The 21631-nt window shown below is 40.2% G+C and overlaps 1 protein-coding gene and 1 long non-coding RNA gene across 2 annotated transcripts in view; one reads left to right on the top strand and one right to left on the bottom strand.

The window, feature by feature from the left end:
- Window positions 1–1970: 1970 nt before the first annotated feature.
- Window positions 1971–11070, bottom strand: DYNLRB2 (dynein light chain roadblock-type 2). The gene is made up of 4 exons (XM_004753943.3): window positions 10957–11070; window positions 8738–8813; window positions 3105–3272; window positions 1971–2214 (listed from the first exon to the last, which is right to left on the bottom strand). The coding sequence occupies exons 1-4, from the start codon at window positions 10957–10959 to the stop codon at window positions 2171–2173; spliced, it is 291 nt and encodes a 96-aa protein (XP_004754000.1). The 5' UTR covers window positions 10960–11070; the 3' UTR covers window positions 1971–2170.
- An 87-nt stretch (window positions 11071–11157) lies between these two features.
- Window positions 11158–21631, top strand: part of LOC101678152 — a 365866-nt gene continuing 355392 nt past the window's right edge. The window contains exons 1-2 of the long non-coding RNA XR_199550.3: window positions 11158–11293; window positions 20733–20895. This is a non-coding gene — a long non-coding RNA (uncharacterized LOC101678152). The remainder of the gene's footprint in view (window positions 11294–20732; window positions 20896–21631) is intronic.

The following is a 21631-nucleotide window of genomic DNA, read 5'->3' as shown; positions in this document are numbered from 1 at the left end:
ATTTCTGGCTGGGGCAGAAGGAAGTGGCTTTACCATTCATCCATGCATCTGCTGATGAGCTTTTGGGGAGGGGGTGGCTGGGAAGCTATGGGGAGATGACAGATTTAGGTATTGGAATCAAATGTTACCTCTGGTACATTTTATAACAGTGAGCTAATTTTTACTTCCTAAAAACAATTTTTGGGGCGGAGGTGTGGAGCAGGTCTCACAAGAGCATAAGCACTCTGAAAGACACCTGACCCATGTTTCAGGTGAAGTCCTCACCTGTAAAATCGAGCGGTGGAATAGATCACCTCTGTGGTCCCCTCCCACAATAGTGCATTTTGTTGCCATCTGGATTAGAACAAGGCCATGGTTATGTTTGGAACTGCCAGCAGATGCTGAAGCTGTCCCTGGGTGAGTGAGCTATGGTACCCACACCCCACTGGGCTGAAGGATGAGTTTGGGTCCATTGGGGTGTATCTGGTCTCCAAGTCATGGTGTGGAAGGAAGGGAAAGCCTGTGACTGAGACCTGCTCCTGAGCACAATTTCCTCTACTTACAGGCTGTATCTGGGTCCAATTGGGAGGGGTTGGAGGTTGGGAAGCAGGTGGCACTGGAGACTCTGTGGAGAGGATATACAAATACGATACCACCTAGAGGTAGAAAATAGAGAACAAAGGGTTCTAAAAACAGCTAAAAATTTAAGAGACACAGCAACCAAATGAAACACGTGACCCTTGATAGAGTCCTGGATTTAAGAGAAAGAGCTGTGAAGGACATTATTGGGACCGTTGGGGAAATTTGAATATGACTGTGTATTAGGTGATACTCCATCAATATTAAATGTCTTAAATATGAAACTAGGGGTTCTGGTTATGTATAGATGTGATACAGACCCATGTAGATCTAGAGAGAGAGATGAACCAAATGTAAAATATTAGGAGTTGGTGAATGTGAGTGAAGCTTATGTGGGAGTTGACTGTGCTATTCTTCCCACTCTTCTGCAAGTTTGAAGGCTTTTAAAATAAAAAGTGTGGGGGGCGCCTGGGTGGCTCAGTGGGTTAAGGCCTCTGCCTTCAGCTCAGGTCATGATCCTGGGTCCTGGGATCGAGCCCTGCATCGGGCTCTCTGCTCAGCGGGGAGCCTGCTTCCTCCTCTCTCTCTCTCTGCCTGCCTCTCTGCCTACTTATGATCTCTGTCTGTCAAATAAATAAATGAAATCTTAAAATAAATAAATAAATAAAAAGTGTGGGGAAATGACTTCAAAGTCAGATACGTGCTATAGTTTAGGGAACCGGGTGAAGGGTACACGGGATCTCTGTGTTATTTCTTACAATTTCATGTGAATCCCTATTTATCTCAAAATATAAGGTTTGACTGAGAAAAGAGAGGACAGAAGGCAAATATGGCAAAATAGTAACACCTGTTCTAATGGGGCTTGGAAATCTGTTGTATTTGTTCTATTATTCTTAGTTTCATTATTTTCTGAATGTTTGAAATGCCTAGTAAAAATACACCCTCTGGAGTTCTGTGGTCAGTCCTCTAAGCATGTACCTGGCCCGGGACATGCTGCTGGTTCTGCAGGCTGGTTTTTTTTTTTTTAATTAAAAAAAATTTTATTATGTTATGTTAGTCACCGTCCAGTACATCTTTAGTTTTTGATGTCGTGTCCCATGTGTTCTGAGGAGTCAGGAGGAGGCGCTCACCTGCGGGGCTGACCCTGCCCAGACCCGGGCCTCTGACTTTTTTACTTCCTTTGTTTAACCCGGGAAAGCATCTTGCACCCCGGGAGGGTCAGGACTTCCTGCTTCCCTGGTCGCTCCTGCTGTGTTCCTCCGGATCTCCCTGATAGGCTAAGGAAATGCACAAAAGGACGCATCCCCGCTGCTTCTTGGTGTATCTCCAGACTGCAAAGACTGCCGCAAGGAAGCCTGTCTTCTCAGGAGAATCCTTCAGTTTTGTGTCATAGAAAGAAAAAGAGACCCACATACCAGAATTCATTTATTACATAGCTAAATCACAACTTTACAATACATTTGAAAGGGACTAAATGAGACGTGCACAGTAGCTTAAATGTAAAAATAGAAAACAATGTCCAAAAGGTCATTTAGATTGGAATATAATCTTAGTAATAAAGAGTAAAGCATTTTTAGTCTGGGGTCACAGGACAGGCTGCGCCACAGCAGGGCTATTCGCACGGATTCTGAATGACAATCAAAAGATATTCCTTATCTGTGGAGAGAGGCGGACAAAATTAATTCCCCCCCCTGAAAAAATTAAATTTAATAAATGAATACTTCAGCTAATCTGCTTTTCTCTTCAAAACATCACTTGGACTTTCTGTAGACCAATGGTTTCCCATCCTCGCTGCACATCAGAATCACCTGTCCAGCTTTCAAAAGCTATGGTGCCCTGGGGCCTGGTTCCAGAGGTCCTGATTTCACTGACCTGGGTTGAGGCCTCAGGTATCAGGAATTTTTGTAAAGATCCCCAACTGCTTTTAATGTGCAGCCAGGGTTAGAACACAGGTGGAGGAAAAGCTTCAGTTTGTGGGTCATTCTGATTTTATAGATGTTCTATAGAGAAGTTTGTTCTAGACTAGATTTTGGAGCACGAGTCCTGTTTTACACAGACACTGGCTAATACTCTGCATGTAATTCCTTTGGGGAAACAAAATTTCTATGGCTGCCATCTGTCCATAGGCCAGGTGAGTGAGTTCTCTCCCAGGGAAGGTTTGAGACCCTACAGGCCTTTCTTGGATCCACTCCCTACTTTACTTCCTGAACAGGAGACATTTCTCCACTCTCCAGAAAATCTCAGTGTCCTAAGTTGACCTAATGTAGGACCTACATCTCCTGGATATTGTGATTATTGATAATAAATCAATACTTTTTTACTTCCTAGCAAATGGGCGAAACATCTTCTTCCAAGACTAAATTTGTCACTAATTTCACAAAATTTCCAGGTTGGATTTTTCAGATTCAAACATCTTCATTTGGTAATTGAAGAACATTATGGGCCAATACTGCATGTTAAAATCTATACTTCCAGTTCTTTGAAACAAAGCTTCTATCCAGTAAAGCAGAAAGATGTTTTAAATGTGAGACAAAGTGCCACATTACCTGGGGCTACCATGATTTCGTGTTTCTTTGATCTGATCCTAAGAAAAGTGAGGTCATTCTGGGGATCAATGTCACGGACGGTACTCCTGGCTTTCATCGTCAGCTGGTGAAGAAGACCTGCATATTGAACTGTCGTCGAGTTGTCCAGCGTTGTTCGGATAGGAATACCTGTTACGAGATTCACTTTCAGGTTAATATTTTTTTTATTATAAAAGGAAGACTCACACGGTGGAAACACTGGAAAATACTGGTGATTCTAAAGTGGAAGAAAAGAGTTATGGCTGATACTATTCACTGGTAACAATTCTAGCTTACTCCCTGCCAATCTTTTTTTGTCTTTACATGGGTTTTAAGATATGGTTGGTAATGATCAGAAATTTGACTATTTCTTTTTTTCTTCATTTAAATGATAGCATTATCCCTGATAAGCTCTTCTTATCAGGGATAATGTCATAAAATTATTTTTAGTGGCTGTACACTATTTTGTAAACATAATATAACCAATCCCCCACTGTTAGATGGTTGGGAACTGTTTTTTGTTGTGATGGTTGTTGTTGTAGCTAATGGTGTGATGAGATTTTTTGTGTGTGAACTTTTTTGGAAGCTGTGAATTATTTCAGAACCATACATAACATATTACTCTACAAAATGCCCCTCCAAACAGCTGATCTAGTCATTTTGCTTCGAAATGCTTGGCCTATGACCTGCTGCTTGTTTCCTTCCCTAGGGCCAGAAATAGAATGGGATACTGCAGCCCATGTTGAAGAGTGTATCAAAAAGGGATTTTAGACTTTCCTTTGTACCGCCTCATACAATAATTTTTACACCTTAAAGCTTATCGTAGAGGCCACAACAGCAAAGGGACTGTGGTTTTGCTGGGCACTCCCTGGTTTGCGCTCATTCTTGGTTTAAGCATTATTAGATTTAGCTGCCTGTGTGCTCTATTGTTCCATTATGCGCATTTAAATCCGAACCTATTAATTTAACTGGGAAAATCTAGCCAGACAAATATGCAAGTATAATTCAATTCCGTTCAAATCAATCTAGCTCAATTCAGGTCTCTTGGTGCTCAGGGCTTATTTTTTAACTGGCGGTGTACTAGGGACTTTGCATATGTTGTGTCTAATCTCAGAGGGTCTTCAGATGATTTTGAGAACTACCGGACAGCCAGGAAACCTCAAAGATTTGTTTTGCTGACGTGCCTCTAATGTAGGGGGCCATAAAAGGTGAGTTTGGGGTTTCTCAGATTCCACAAGTACCTGAATTAAGGCCAAGCAATGAAAGAGCGAACACAGCTCTGGGATTTCCCTCAGAGAATGCAATTCCAGAAAATATTACACAAGAGGGGACTTCAGGTGTGCAACAGTATTACAAACTAAGGATTTTACCAGTTTTTCATATTCTTGGAGAACCTCCATTCTGACCATGAAACAGACTACTTGCTTTTCTCTTTTAAGAAAACCATTACCTTTGGAATGGGGTCTTCCCAAACAAGACGATAACAGTATTTACAGGAGAAACTGTTCAATAAATAAAGCTTTTATCAAAGTTGTTCACTTCTGTATAATTATTTGTTGGCCTCTGTACCCCAAAGTCAGTTCTATCTTTCCCAGCTGGTGAAACATCGCAAGGCCTGTGTCTTCAACAAGCGGCAGGCTGAAATGTAGCAAGCCCTCCAGCTTTTGAGAGCCCCTCCTGTGGACTGGTTTTGCTTCCTGAAGAGTGACTACCTACAAAGTCTGCATTGCTCAATGTCAAAACAAGAAATACAACCAGAATAAATTATTTAAAATGTAGATGACAAGATTATGAATCCAGACCTCAGGCTTATTTAGTTAGTCTATTCATGATCCAAGTCAATAAATAAAACAGCTAGCCTTGCTGAATAATAAGTGCACGCTGTGGAAACTCTTGGAGTTGTTCATCTCCACTACTGACCACTTGAAAAAAATCAATCAACAAATATTTATTAAGTTCTTGTTTGGTACCATGTGCGGTAATTAAAAAATAATTTGTTAAGAACCAGTTTTAGCCCATAGTAGGAAATTCACCTACATCTCCTTCTGAGAGGTAGCCACTGCTCCCGGTTTCTTTGGTAACCTTGCAGAGACATTCTAAATAGTTCAACTATGTTTGCGTTTGTATTCTTCCTTCCTTAACTGTATTGTTCTCTATTCTGTACTTCTTTTTTTTTTTTTTTTTCATTTTTAAGACTTGGAAAATTATTCCATTCAGTATACATAAGGCTGGGCCACTCAGGTTAGTGACTGCAGAACATGATTGTTGAATGGCTGCCTTGTGAACACGTAACTAATAAATCCTCCTGACAGGCATTTGGGCTGCTCCCAGTCTTTGACTTTTATAAGCAAGGCTATAGGAAATGTCTGTGTGCATGCCATTTCATATTTGTGTCTATGGGTAGGATAAATCCCTATGATGGAACTTCCAGAACAAAGAATATGAATTTGATATTGCTGAATTTATGGCAGTACTTTAAACCAGGACTCTCTCTGATCCCAGTAAGCCACTAGTCTTTGTATTTTGGTTGATTGTATTTCAAAAATATAAGGAATTGGCTGGATGGCTGATAAAATCTAGTGAAATTCAAATAATGGATTGTTAGAAATGACAAGAACATTTAAAATTAAGAACCTACAGAGATCAGGCTTATCTATACATAAGAATATATAATAGTTGTGCTGTCTGAGAAACAAATATGTATATTCACCAGTATCTAATTCAATGATCAGTGCTGCAATATTGTAAACAATGAATGGTTTTAGAAATGAGAAACCAACGTTAACAAAGAATCTATTCTAATAAAAACCTGTACCACTCAGCAGTGGGTGAAACCGATAATTCTACTTTATTGTCACGGATAAGAAGCTTGTGTTTCAGTAGTGGTGAAACCAAAGGACTCTGGTTAACACATCATATGAGGCGATCCAGATGGATAAGCCTGGTAGAAGGCCTACCGAGTCACGAATAAAACCTGAAAATATGTTAAAATGATTTGCTGCAAATGACACTAAAACCACAAGTAGTAAACAAGAACACATGAACTTAGTGAAATATTTTCAGTATTAAGGTTCATGGGTGTCCTGGAAGCAGCAAAGCTGCACAGTAATAAATGGTACTTCCATCTAACGTTGAGTAGGCTGCTGAAATGGAGTATTTTATTAATTCTGGTCACACAACTTATACTGTATGCTATTAATAAACATGCTTGTCGTACGCTGTGGTTATTAATAATCTGACCATAAAAATAAACCTCTTGTTCATATTTTTGGGAGAAAAAGTTAATTTGGCTTTCAGAAAAGTGCCATGAATCCTAACATAATCTTATCCTAGTAGGGGTTAATTAGATGAAGTTAAAGGTCTTAAAAATAATATTTTGTTGCCTTTGTATATGAAAAATATTGAGAAACTTCAGGAAAGTAAAGCCAAAATCAATCGTAATTCCAACATTCAGAGATAATCACCGTAACACATCCCTGCCTTTTCTTCCGTATGTATTTTTAATGTGTATGTGTGACTGGCTATATTTATGATTAGAAAGTGTTTGGCTTACCACTTTGTTCCCTGCTTTTTTTCCACCTAATATTTAGTTTCCCATGACTTTAAATATTCCTCAACGTTTTAAACAGAGTAATGGTTCATCAAGTAAATATTACATAATTAATTTAAAATTTTCCCTGATGCTTAGATTTATTTATTTGTCTGTTTATTTACTGCTATTATATACGATGCCTCAGTGAGTATCCTTTGTATCTAAATCTTTTCTTCCTCACTCCTTAGGATAAATTCCTAGGAGTAACATTACAAATCACAGGGTATGGATACTTTCAGACACATGATGCATATTGCCAGGATTATGCACTTTTGACCAAGATCATCCAATGTAACTTGTTGGATGAGTTGTCCTGGGTTGAATGGTGTCCCCATCCCCAAATTCAAGTCTACCTTATAATGTGAAATAGGGCTTCTGCAGATGTAATGAGGTAAGATGAGGTCATACTAGATCAGGGTGGGCCCAAATCCAAAGGCTGGGGTCCTTCTATGGAGAGAAAACAGACACAGAGGGGTAGACACCATGTGGGGATGGGGGCAGAGACTGGACTGATGCATCTACAAGCCAAGGTATGCCAAGGACCAGAAACTGGAAACCACCACAAGCTGAGAGAGCAGTGAGGAAGGATTCTGTAGAGACTTGGAACAGCCTGTCTACTGACACCCTTGTTTCGACTCCTAGCCTCCAGAACAGTGATAACTTTCTAAGTTGGTAAGCCACCAAGTGTGTGGTACCTTGTTATGACAGCTGAGGGAAATGAGTCCATCACCCTTCTGAAGCCACACAGATGGCCTTTCTCAGGGGGTGTGCAGAGTTTCTGAACATGCCAGGAATTAAAATCATTTCAACCAGAACAATGTACCAGGGGTGGACCACTTCCTGGAAATATTAGGCATAGCTCTTTCTTACCTATAAGGCTGATCTTAAATCCTTTCCCTCCTGATCACTCAAGCTGGGTAAGTTCACTATATTCATCTGGTGGTGTTTTAAATTTTATTTTATCATTTGCAAAACACAGCTGATGTTTTATCTATATATACATTGAATGTTTTATCTGTCCAAATCAATGAAAAACTTCCACATTCTCAGAACTACCTGATTATAATACCATAAAGTGTTGGGTATTGTGCCAGGCCCCTGAGTAGTAGTATTTCATTTATCAATAGAGTACGTTATATTCTATTTTTAGTTGATGAGGGATCAAAGTCTGAATTTGACTGTGGTTTGCAGTTGCTTAATAAACATTTGATAGATTTGTGCCAAAATAATGATTAGCTGTGAGATTCTGATGCAAGCACTGTGCTATGGCAATGTGTCAATTTCATGGTTGCACCATGAATTAGGTGAAGTGGCTACTCTTATTTCAACAAATGCTCTGGGAATTGTGGTACTTCTTGCCCTTGCAAGAGCCTGAATTAGCAATGAAACTGGCAGGAGCCTCTGAGAGGTTGCCACTGTAGCTGAGCAGGTAGCAAAGTGCCAGAGAAAATGCTCTGTGGATTGTTAACAGTGACTGTGGAATGAGAGCAAGTTTCTGGTGGAAGTCTACAGATTTCGTAGGTGGAAATGCATTGGTCCTTTTTATGCTATATCCACACAGATTCTACCATACATGAGAGTAAAACTGATTCTCAAAGATTTTATTAAGTATGGTAAAGCAACAGCTTCATTTTAAGTGAAGACTGAAACTCTATATACCTTATACTGTTAAAATAAAAACCGCCAGCAACGATATTCTCCCTATCTGCAATACAACAGTTTTATTGGTACTTCTGAAATATTAGGAGAGTTACCAAAGCTTTAAAAATTAGACAATGTGTAGTGTTTCTTAGGAATATATAGATATTTTTAGACATGTCCTATTCATATTTGTATCTTTAATTCTCAGCAGAGTGTTTGGTATGTAATAGATAATAGGTGTTTGAGAAGTAAATGGTATAACTAAAACACAGAAAATATACTTTTTGTTTCAAAGTCTAAGATGTCTGTCCTAGGCTTGGTACAATAAACAGATCCTTAGTTGGTCTGTGCATGTCAAAAAGGCATCCTGTGATGTATTTACCTTCTGCATTTACGACCATAGTTCCAATAACCCCTTTATGGCTCTGGATCCTCTTTAGGGTTTCCTCCACCTCCGCCTGAAGAGATCGGGAAGGCAATTAACCAAAGGGGGTCTTTGTGGTAACCCCAATCCTAACGTGACTAATGTTTAGAGAGACATCTACCCTTCCCTCAACCCACCCACCCCAGTCTCCTTAACCTAAGGTACTGGATACTATAATCTTAGACCTCTGGAAGAGAGCTTTGAAATGTTCAAGTTCTATATCCAAGCCTATATAAGACTCTTACATACAACCCTGACACATCTCTTGGCCTGAACTCTTCTAGGGATGGAGAGCTTACTGCCTCACAAGAGTTCACTCAACTTTTAACGTCTCTATTTTCTGGAAAAGAATTCTTTAAATTGGACAGAAATATTCTCCCACTCATGCTTCGCTCATTGATCTTTTTGTATTCATATGAGAAACTCCTTCTCTGTATTATAGTCCTTTAAATAGCTACAGAGCTATATGGTTACCTCCCTCTGGCTAAAAGTATCCCTTCATGAGAAATCTGATTCTTATGTCCTAAATGTTACCTCCTTGGGAGTTCAGATAATTAAATTCAGGATATTCTGTAAACCCGGATTCCAGGATTCTCTTGGTAACAACAGTCTGGGTCTCAGTGTAAGCTGAATATTCAGCCATGAATGACTGTGTTGGAACCCCTTTAATTAACTCAGCTGTCTGAATTAATCTTATGCACAGACTATATTGTACCAGTTTTATTCCCCTCTACCAATGCTAAAATCTCAAATAATCCTTTTCAAACTTGTATATTATTCCTGAGTGATCACTGGATTTTCTGAATTCAAACAGTATCCTGCAGTTTCTTGATGAGGGTTTGGGATTTATTTTTTCCTTCCAACATCACGCAGAGATGAACATTTTGCTACTTTAGTCAAAAGACAATTTTCTTTTGCACTTCATGTGGGCAGGGACACTTATGTCCTCTTTTCCACCACTACAGCAGGCACTTTCTAAATTTCATGTGCTGGACTCTCACTTTTTGCCATTATGAATACCATCTCTATTGTTGACCGAGAATGCTCTCTAAATTATCTCACTACTCAGAACTTAAACACATTTTACAAGGGAACGACACATCACTACCACTACTAAGTGGAAATCTGCTACTCTTTGTCATAAACAGAAATAACCATAAAGGCAAACAAAATGGAGAGAGAACGTATTATTGAATTCCACCCCAGGGAAAGGCCTGAGCCTGAACTCGGATATTCAGATGAAAAATGGAAATTACCAAATGACAGTGGTATTAAGGACCTAACTGTGTTGGGGCTTTCTCCTGGATAGAGTCTATAGAATGCGGATGGGGAAAGAGAAATAACCTCCTCAGAGGGGATTCGCTGTGCTGGTACCTCTGAGCTGTCTTACGCAGCAAGCAGATTTTGCACATCACTTTGGGAAACACTGCACTAAAGTGAAGTAGTTATACAGGGGATCAAAATATTATATTTTTGCCGCCTTCAGGACGACGTTCGCGCTCCTTGCAACCACTGACCCTCCCCCTCTTATTTATTTATTTTACTTCGCTCCCAAACGCCTCTTAGCTGTCAGCCTTACCCTCTCCTCTTCCAGTTTTTTTTTTCGTGATTTCTGTACCCCCTTAATACAATCTCTTAATCCCCATCTGCAATCCCCTTTCATTCCTCTTAAAACTTTTTTTTTTTTTTTTTTTTTTTTTTTTTTTTTTTTTTTTTGCTCTCTCCTCCTCTTCCTCTATCTTCCTTTCTTTCCTTCCCCCCATTCTGCTGCTCTCCCTGTCTCCTCTTTCTTCCTTCCCGGGATCCGACTTCTCTCCTCCCCACCTCGCCTTTCCCTTTGGAAACTTTCTCGCTGTCGAGGTCTCTCACCCCCTCAGTCTCTCTCTTCTCTTTCTCGACATCCACAGCCCGCAAATTCCAGCCCCCGGAATCAACTCGGTCGGTATCTATCCCTCAAGGTAGTTTCCTCGCATCTAGGTGTCTTCTCCCCTCCAAGGTCGCCCTCTCCTTCCTCCAGGGTCTCCCCGCCATCCCCTCCAAGAAGCTTCTGGAGCCCCCAGCCCTCGCCGCGGCCCCGGGACCGACAGGCCAGGGTCGGCCTCGGGGGCCGGGCGAAGAAGGCCCCCGACGTCGGCGCCCCTGGGGCGGCTGGTCGCAGGCGGAGTCTCCGGATTTACCATCGTGCGGACGCCGAGACTCGACTCAGTCCTGCACCGCTGCAGCCCGGGAAGTCAGCAACGCTTCCAGCCGTTGCTAGGAGACGGGGGGAGGATGTGACCTCTCGGAAGTGTCGGGGCCCGCGCCTGCGCGTACGCAGGTCCGGCGGCAGCAGGGGGCGGCTCTTCCGCCCTGAAGTGGTCTTGACGCCTTCCGGCCGCCGTAGGCAGAGGTTGAGGCCGGAGGCTGTCGGGCGCTCACCTGCGCGCACCTAGGCCCGCGGGGCGGTGGGCCTGAGGAGCGGCGCGGGCATAGGCCTGGTCATTCCTTCGACCATTCAGTCATTCATTTCCTGAGGTACGCCTTCATGTAACAGCCACTTCCCCGTGCAAGAACGTTGTCCTGACCCCGCCACGTGCCGGGCGCTGCGGGCCTGAGTACACACTAGCTGAGGAGACAGACCAGAGGCGACACACGAAGCAACCCTGTCCTAGTGCGACGCGTGCTCTGGAGCCAATAAGCAGGGCTGGGTCCGTCCGACTCCGGGCTTGGGCCGCCTTAGAGCTTTGGTGACCCAGTCAGCGGCCTCGCGGCGCGCAGCGTCCTTCCTGTCGCACTGTCCTCCGTTTCCCGCCCCACACCCACAGGCTCCCCCACCCCTTAAAATATATCGCAGTATTGGATCGTGCAACCATATATACGTGTCCAGGTGTTTGTCGGTTTGTATTTCCTTACCCCCGCCCCCAAACTGTAGGGTAAGCGACATCAAGTGGTGGGTCATCAGGTGGTGGTGTCCCCTTACTGCTCTTCCTTCGAAGAGTTTCAGCTCACCAGTGTGTTTACTCCATTAGGGTTTGTTTGTTGTTTGGCTTTTTGTTTTTTGGGTTTTTTGTTTGTTTGTTTGTTTGTTTTTTTTGGTGGTCGGGTGGGGGGTCATTATGTGTCAGCAGTTCTGAGTTGCCGAGGAGCCGTAGGTGGTAGCGCTGCAGGTGGCCGCAGAAGAGCCTGTCACCGGGTGTTTGAGGAACTGTTGGAGGAAACACAGAGGTCAGTTGGGGACGGTCAGCAGTCACTGGACCTTCCGAAGGGCGTTGATAATGTCTCTGTGGCCTGGGAGGTGGAGACTAAACCCTTGCGAGAAGCACAGCAGGAACACGCGGTGGCTGGAGTCAAAGCCCTGGGGTGTGAAGAGGGCAAACCCTGGTGGCTAGACGCAAGGTAAAGGTCGGGGATTCGTCCCCGTGAGACGACGCCGGGAGGACTCCCTGCGCTGCTGATGCTGTTTGCGCTTCCGCTTCCGGCGAGCGGCCTCCAGCCGGCCGAGGCGTGCCTAGTGCTGAGGATGTGGGCGAGGATCTGGGTGGGCCCTCGTCAGGGATGCTCCCCGCTGGTTTGAAGTCAGTCCATTTCAGCTTAGAGTCTGTCACTTGGTGACATCGTGACAATACTGTGAGAAGCTTTAGTTCTGCTTGCTTGCTTTCTTCTTCTTCTTTTTTTGGTGTTAGGGGAGGAGATTCTGGTCACTGTCATTCTGCCCTTTTTCCTCCAAGAAACTTCATGCCTCCCCAAAATCCTGATCACAAGAGCTAAGTCATCCTCCTTTTGACCCACACCTGGAACTCCAGCCAGCATTATATGGAGTGGACAGCTAAGGTTGTAGGAGAGGAGTCTGCTGTGTGTGCACGGATCTGGCTCTTGACTGATTGTCTATATCTAGCATTTTAAGTAGTAAAAATATAGGTAGTTTTGGTAATAAAAATGGCTGAATTTTATAAAGACTGACGCTAGGGCTCCCTGGGTGTTTCTGATCGAGGATATTCTTACTTGATTGTGTAGTCATTTGTTTTGCTCATAAAAATCAGTGGCCATGCACCCTCTCTGTTATGTCAGTCAGCTTTAATGAAGGAAGCAACTGCATATGGAGTGTGAATCCCCTCGTTTCTGGAGTCAGGGTGTCGAACTCGTTCAATAGCTGACGGCTGTGATTAGAGCAAAGAAAGACTCCAGCATGAAAGGCACTGACAGGAGTACCCAACTGCTGAAAAAGTAATAAGAAGTAGCCAAACTGACTTCTAACCAACAGTCAGGTTTGACTCACTGTGCACAGAAAATCAATGAGGAGAATATGAACCATTTTCTCCTTATTGATTTTCACTTCTAATTATTCCTTGGAGGTAGCTTGGTTTAATTTTTATGCCTTTTTGAGAATTATCCCTTTCCCTTCTCCTCCTCCTGCCATCCCCTTACCCCCTCCTTTTAACCTACAGTAAGTGCTAAATAACTTTGAACTTCAGTGAAAGAATTAATGCATTTTTTCAAGTACTCCGAAGTGACCCCCAAATCTGTGGTACATACAGAGACAGAGTCCACTATTCTTCACATAATTTTGTCAAATAGTTTTGTCAAAATGAGGTGATTTTTTCCCCTGAGGTCTCTCTTTCCCACTGGTAGTTTGCTAGTGCTCTCTACTTAGCTTGAAGAAATCCAGGTATTTGATAATCTTGTGTCTTCTCTCAGGATTTTTTTTCATACCACCCTATACATCTATCTATCTTTGGCATTGGTGTTTAGTTGGCAAATACTATAATCTGGGCCACGGAATATACTTTTTGCCCATTTTCTCATAAGATGGGCAGAGAACTCATAAGATGAGGCAGAACTTAAACAGAACTTCTAGTACTTACTTCACTCCAGAAAGTGAAATGTTAGATTCTTTTATTAGATTCTTTGAAAATGCCCCTTAGTAGTAAGGCAGAATTAGAGAATGTTAATGATCTCAATTAAGTATTGCACATAATACAACCTGATGCCATAGATTTGCAGAATTATAGGTTTAAGGTTTCAGAAGATCAACTATTTTCTACTTATTTGGAAAAGGGCACCCCCTAGGGTAATTCTTTCCAAGAGTCAAGTGTCATATAAGCGTTTGCCTGCCGTAAAGGAATTCTCCCTGTTGGAATTAAACGATTTCCTTGAGGGCAGAATTTGGAGTTGCATGCATCCATGGGTGATGTTCCTAGGTGTGTTTCCTTGAGTAAAGTAAATTCTCAAAGTTTTCGTTTCCTCATTTATAAAAGAGAAAATATAGTATCTACCTTAGGGAGTTGATGTGAGATTTAAATCATACAGGTAAATGCCTGGTTGGTACCAGATGCCCCATATGGATCATATTGCCATGTTTCTTTCTTGATCTTTTCCTTTCTTTAGTCCATCCTTTTCTTTCATCCATTTTTTCTTCTCTCTCCCTCCATCTCATCTCTTTCTCTAGCCTCTTCCTCCCGCCTTCCCTCCCCTGTTTCTTTCCTCTCTCTCTTTTTTTTTAAAGATTTTATTTATTTATTTGACAGACAGAGATCACAAGTAGGCAGAGAGGCAGGCAGAGAGAGAGGGGGGGGGGAAGCAGGCTCCCCGCTGAGCAGAGAGCCCGATGCGGAACTCGATCCCAGGACCCTGAGATCATGACCTGAGCTGAAGGCAGCGGCTTAACCCACTGAGCCACCCAGGCACCGTCTTTCCTCTCTTCTTAACCACCTTCTCTTCTCTTCAACTTCCTTTTCCTTCAAGCCTTCCCTAGGATAAATATCCAGAATTCATCTTGTTAACTTTCTTACTAAAGGACATCTTACCCTTTCTTCTCTTCTTCCTTTCCCCTCCTATTTATTTATTTATTAAGATTTTATTATTTTTTTTATTTATTTAACAGACAGATCACAAGTAGGCAGAGAGGCAGAGAGAGAGAGAGAGGAGGAGGAGGAAGCAGGTTCCCTGCTAAGCAGAGAGCCCGATGTGGGGCTTGATCCCAGGACCCTGGGATCATGATGTGAGCCAAAGGCAGAGGCTTTAACCCACTGAGCCACCCAGGTGCCCCTCTCCTGCTATTTAAATAGAATATTCTTCTCATGTCCTTCATTGACCTCTAATCTCATTTTCCCACAAGCTCCATTTTTATTTTTATCTTTTTATTTTTTTTAAAGTAATCTGTTTACTCAGTATGGGACTTGAACTCACAACCCCAAGATCAAGAGTTGCATGCTGTACCAACTGAGCCAGCCAAGTGCCCCCCAGGTCCTATTTTTCAACTTCTAGCTCCAGTAAGCAGGTCCCATCTCAGTGAATTGCACTTATGGAAATTCTCAGTATCTCAGAGTTGGGGGCAAACTAAATATTTCCTCATCTGTTAATTTTATTCAAAGAAGGAAGGACTGAAGGGAGCAATAAATTGCACATACTTTATGTACCTCTTCTTTTTTTTCTGATAATCCATTCTCAAGGTCCTTAACCTGTTTTTTTTGTTTTTGTTTTTGTTTTTTTTCAAACTCTCTGATCTATTTAGTTTCAAAATTGGGTAAAATTTGGTAAGTATGACACAAGAAAAGTTAGATGCACAAAACAAAAGTTAGGGTGGTGATTTACTACAAAGTGAACTCCTCATCCAGTTGGAAGAAATAGAACACTGTCTATATTCCAGAAGCATCCACATGGCCAATTCCAATCATTACTTCCACAGTGTATGGCCTCAAAAGCCTGAAATATTTATCTGGCCCTTTAGTGAAAAATTTGCCAGTCTCTGTAATAGCTGGTTCCTTTTCCCTTTAGTTTTCAAAATATGTTTGATGGTTGAAAACAAAAAATTATAACATTATTCAGAGTTTTAAAAGTATATAAATATAGTATGTAAAATAATTAGAGTAGAAAGTTGGGGGAGGGTAAAGAGATTTACCAAAGAGTAAGGATGTTACATTCCACTTGAAGTATTTAAGTATTGATTCTAAGTAGACTGAAAAATGATGTATATAACCCCTAGATCAACCAATACAAAAAGCATACAGAGATAGCAAAACATCATAATAGACAAATTAAAGTGAAATACTAAAAATTGTTCAAATAATCTAAAAGGGGGAAAGGGCAAACTGGAATAGGAAACAAGTGGAGCAATTAGAAAACAATATAATTGTAAAATTAAATCCTGATATATCAATGATTGCATTAAATGTAAATAGTGTAAGCACATCAATTAAAAGATTATTAGAATTAATTTTAAAAAATGATCAGTGATTTCATTTTCTGGAAATTTGGAGTAGATATGCTTTTCCCTATTCCTCCTACTAAATATAACTAAAATGCCTAGAAATTATACCAACACAAGAAGACTCTGGAATATGGAAAGAATTGAATTGAAAAGGGAATTTGGGACCCAGGGAATGACATGATCATAAGTGACCTGGGTTTTCTTTTTGCCGCATATATCCTAGACTTGAAGCTGAAGAAGCTGGTAACCCAAAAATCTGACAGACATGGAAATTGAACATGCTTTTAAAATTAATTTTAAATTTTAAATTTAAAAATTAAAAAAAAAAAAAAGCTTATCCTCTAGCCAAGGGACCAGGAAAGGTCCAGCCAGCAAGACGGAATCTCATAGAAAATAACAATTCTTCTCTAGCCAAACACCACAGAAAAGGATGAGAAAGATCAGGTGGAGAGTATAGACTCCCAATCTCAATTTGCCATAACTCCCTTCATTCGTACCAGATAATGTCAGAGAAGGCAGAGTAAGAAGTGAGTTCTTTCATCCTGCTTAGTATTAATTAATTAGACACCTCTCCACCCCTTGCAGCAGCTTCAGTAGAGTCCTTTTGGGGAGCCTGGACTGCTATCTCTCTTGTAGCATATGAATAATCACATTAAACATAAACAACCAAAATATACCAATAAAAAGGTATAGATCATCAGAGTAGATTAAAAAACATGGCCTAACTATATGCTGTCCATGAGTAACTTTCTTCAAATATAATAATACACGCATATAGAAAATAAAAGGGTGGAAAAAGATGTATAATGTAAACAATCCAAAGAAAGAATGAGTAGTTATAATAATATTGGATAAATAGACTTTAGACCAAAGAAATTTACAGGTACAGAGAGGACCAATAATGATAACATGGTCACTTCACTAAGAAGACAGCAAATCTAAAAATGTAAGCACCAAACAACTAACTGTAAACTGTATAAAGCAAAAGGTGACAGAATTGAAAGAAGTAGGCATATCTGCAGTGATATTTGAAGATTTCAACACCTCTTTCTCAACAATTGATATAAGAAGCAGAAAATCACCGGGGATACAAAAGTCAACATCAACCAATAAGATCTAGTTGACGTTTATAGAACAATCAACATCAGCAGAATCCATATTCTTTTCAAGTGCCCACAGAACATATACCAAGATAGACCACATCCTGGTCTATAAGACACCCAAACAAATGTAAAAAAATTGAGATCATATAGAGGATGTTCTCCAGCTATGGTGGAGTCAGGCTAGAAATCAATAACAAAGATAATAAGAAAATATCCAAACACTTGGTAAATAAACAACACTTTCTAAATAATCCATGAGTCACGGAGGAGATCTTAATAAAAAACAAACAAACAATGAACTAGATGAAAATGAGAATACAGCATATCAAAATTGTGGGATACAACTAAAGCAATGTTGAGAGTGAAGGTTATAGCAGTAAATGCTTATATTAAGAAAGATCAAACATCTTAATAATGTGAGCTCTCACGTGAAGGGCTTGGAAAAGAAAAGCAAAATCCAAGTAAGCAGAAGAGTGTAAATCAAAGATAAGAGCAGAGATAAATGAAATTTAAAACAAAAACAATAGAGAAAAACATTTTTTTAAAGATCAATAAAATTGACAAACCTCTAACAAGATGATAAAATATAAAAATGGGAGAAGGCACAGATTAGCAGGAATGAAACATGGGATGCCACTACATACTCTCCAGATATAAAAAAGTTAAGGAATTCTGTAAACAGCTCCACATGCATATAGTTGATGACTTAGATGTAGTAGACCAGTTTCGTAAAACCACCTACTGCAAAAATTCACCCAGAATAGAATAGGTAATTTGAGTAGCCCCATACTATTAAAGACATTGAATTCATATTTGAAAATTCCCCAAAAGAAACCTTCACTGGAGATTCACTAGACAATTCTCTGAAATGTTTGACGTGATATATACATAATATCTTTCAGAAAACAGAAGGGGGAAAATTTCCCAGCTCCTTTTATGGGGTTTGCATTACCCTTTTTCTAAAACAAGACAGTATCAGTATACAAAAATTAATAAATAAATGGAAAGCAAAGAAGACTATGCACCAGTACCCTCTATGAATGTTCACGCAAAATCCTTCACAAAATATTAGCTAATAACATTAGCAATGTATAAAAAGTTGTACACCATTACCAACTGGAGTTTATCCTGGGAATGCAAGGTGAACTCATCGTTTATAACTCAGTCACCCTAATACACTATACTAACAGGCTAAAGAAGAAAAAAAATCACATGATTTTGTCAGTTAAAGAATTTGACAAAAACTAACACTCAAGATTTTTAGAAAACACTCAGCAGACTAGGAATAAAAGGGAGCATCTATAAATTTATATAAAGGGCATCCATAAAAAAGCTAGAGATGGCATACTTAATGTTGAAGGACTGAGTGCTTTCCTTCTAAAATCAGGAACAAATCTCTCACTACTCTTGTTTAACACAGGGCTGAAACTTTTAGCCAGTTCAATAAGGCAAGAAAAGGAAATAAAAGGCAAACAGATGGAAATGAAGAAATAAAACTGTCCCCATTTGGAGATGACATGAATCGACTATGTAGAAAATGCTGAGGAACTTATGAAAACAACTAGAAATGAAACTTTCATGTATAAAGCTAACTAAACATGAGTAAGACTTGCATGCTGAAAACTACACATTTCTGATTAAAGAAAATGAAGATCAAAATAAATGGGGGAGTGCCTCTGTTCTTTCCAAATTGATATACAGGTTTAACACCATTTCTGCCAAAATCTCAGCAAGGTATTTTATAGATATAGAGAAAATCATTCTAATATTTATATTGAAAAGCAAAGGAAATATAATGGAGAAACAGTTTTTGGAAAAAAAAATAAAGTTGGAGGAATCCTGGTACCCAATTTCAAGACCCATTATGTAGTTGCAATGATCAAGAGCATGTGGCATTGGTGGAGGGATAAACACACATGACAACATAATAGGATAGGGAGCTCTGAAATAGTCCCACACAAATGCATCCAACTGATTTTTTGACAAGGGTGCAAAAGCATTCAGTGGAGGAAGGATAGATTTTTCAATAAATGGGGCTGGAGAAATTGAACATTCATAAACAAAACAAGCAACCACACTAAACCAAAACAAACTCCTTGACATAAGGCTCATGCCTTACATACAGATTAATTCAAAATGGATCATAGACTTAAATGTAAAACTGTAAAACTTTCAGAAAAAAAAAAACAACAACAGGAAATCTTAATACTTCAGAATTAGGCGAAGAGCTTGTGGACTTAGCACCAAAAGTGCAATATATAAAAGGAAAAACTGATGGATTTAATCAAAGTTAGTAACTATGGGAAGACCCTGCTAAGGGAATGAAAGACCATCCACAGACTGGGAGCAAATGTTTGTACACCACGTATCTGATAATTAGTGTCTACAATAATTAATGCAAAATGAAGAATTAATGAACTCTCAAAACCCAACAGTAAAAAAAAGCAGATGATCCAGTTAGAAAATGGCCAAAAGACATTTCAGTAAAGAGGATATAAAGATGACAACCAAGCACAAAAGAAGATGTTCAACATCATTGGCCATTAGGAAAATGCAAATTAAAACCACAGTGAGATAGCACTATACATCTATCAAAATGACTTAAATACAAAATAAAGACAACACCAAATGTCAGTGATGATGTTGAGAAATTGGATCACTCATACACTGAAGTTTCATTTTGTGTGGTTTTCTTTGTATTTATCCCACTAGGGGTTTCATTTTGAGTCTTGAAACTGGCTTAAAAACTTTTGTCTATTTTGGACAATTCTCATTCTATGTTTTGCTAGTTTCCAGTTATTTAAAAAACCTTTTTTTTTTTAAAACGATTAGAAACTATCAACTTTATCTAAGGGAACTGGCTGAAAAATATTTACTTCTGGTACTTAGCATGTATATATATTCCTGTCTACACAATTATAAGTAAAGAGGTAAAACAACACAACTATATATACTACTTTTCCTTTATTGAACCCTAAATGATCTCTATGTGGTTCTTACTCTCAGGATCCACTGATTTATCATTACATATATGTTAGGCTAATTTGGCTGTAAGTTTTATTTTCCAATTAAACCTAAGTCAAGATGTTAGCAGTGAAATACTCTCTGAGACTTTTAAAAACTGAGGATAATGGCTGTGGGCTGATGGGGCAGTCTGTGGTCTTTCTGTTAACATTAATAATCACTCCCTTTTTGTTGTCTGGTCATAGTTTTCCAAGCACATGGATATGCCCTGTCTTAGTCACCCTCACAGTGACTCCTTGAGCTTGGCACGTTTACTTCCTGAGCAGACTCTGAGACAAAAGTCAACTGACAGAATAAGGATCCAGAATGGTGAATCTTATTTCATACCAGTATGGAACTTCCCCAGATGGCTCTGACTCTGTATTTGGGTACCTATTCAGTACTCTTCAAGTTACCTAGGTGGCTCTATGCTCTTCTAGTTCTAAAATATCATAGTCCTTCTATGGGCACAATAAGTAGCTGAGCCAGAAACAAAGTTGAACTCCCCTGTTTTCCTTCTCTGCTATTATGTCAACTGCATACAAGAGAATAGGACTTTGTTAGCTGCTTGTAAAGAAGAGGGGGTCTCATCTCCCTCCAAATTCATGCACCCCAGAAAGGTCCCTACTATAAATATTTTGGTCGACTGCTTCTCTTGCAGCTGACTCAAATTGAGATGGGATGTCTGTGGATCATAGAAAAAGTTCTGGAGATGGTGAAGAGATGTCCAAACAGAATTGCCACAACCTTTGATGGCAAGAAGCAGCTTAAGTTGTAGAATCTTGGGCCTTTCTTCTGACCACTGTAAGCATCAAGAGAACAAGGTAAGTGAGGAAGCAAAACAGTGGGCATTGAGGCATATGTTTGGAAGGCTAGGAAATGGAGGTTGTGTGCAGAACATCAGAGTTCTTCCCAATGTAAGTCATACTTACTTAGGGCTAACATTCCTTCAACAATATTGATGGAGGGTTTGAGCCAGAACTGTTGGGATGCAGGGAATATAACTTGGAATAAGATCAGAGATATACTCAGCTTTGGTGGCACTTATAGTCTAATGGGAGACATAATTAATTAGGTCAAACTTCCTCTTGGGGGAAGCAGGGGTTGCAAATGAGACACATTGGAGGGGATCTTGACCCAACGTAAGGGAGTTCTGGAAGGGTTCCTGGAGGTAGTGATATCTAAGCTCGTAAAGGAGAATCAGACACTTTCAAGGTGAATAGGTGTGGAGGTAGAATAGAGGGAAAAGTATGTGCAAGAAAATGAAGACATTTGAAAGAACTAAAATTATTGCAGCTTGGTACGATTTTTAGCAATGGCTTTAGCATACAGAAGGAGGAAAAGCTTTCTCTAGGCAAAACCTCATATTCCTTTGGTAAATTGGGCCCAGGAGCATGTACCTGAAATTCAGAGAATCACTATGAACGAGCCACTGCCCCCCTCTGCCCTTTAATAGTGTGCTCATTTCAGAACCCTGACTTCAGAGTGCAGGTTAACTCTGATTTCCGTCTACTATGCCTGGCAAACTGCTTGAGTCAGTCCCCTCTGACTGAGGTGGAC

Source organism: Mustela putorius, unplaced genomic scaffold (genome assembly GCF_011764305.1).
Source record: "Mustela putorius furo isolate JIRA1106 unplaced genomic scaffold, ASM1176430v1.1 tig00000174_pilon_pilon_pilon, whole genome shotgun sequence".
In the NCBI taxonomy this organism is placed as follows: domain Eukaryota; kingdom Metazoa; phylum Chordata; class Mammalia; order Carnivora; family Mustelidae; genus Mustela; species Mustela putorius.
The sequence above is the reverse complement of the archived record's forward strand: the minus strand, read 5'-3'. Positions and strand labels throughout refer to the sequence as shown.

Excerpts from the sequence above, each read along its gene's own strand:
- DYNLRB2 (XM_004753943.3), bottom strand. Across the intron at positions 3,273-8,737 it reads TATGGTCGTAAATGCAGAAG|GTATTCCTATCCGAACAACG; the intron begins GTAAATACATCA and ends ATCTCGTAACAG. Across the intron at positions 2,215-3,104 it reads CGAAATCATGGTAGCCCCAG|ATAAGGAATATCTTTTGATT; the intron begins GTAATGTGGCAC and ends CTCTCTCCACAG.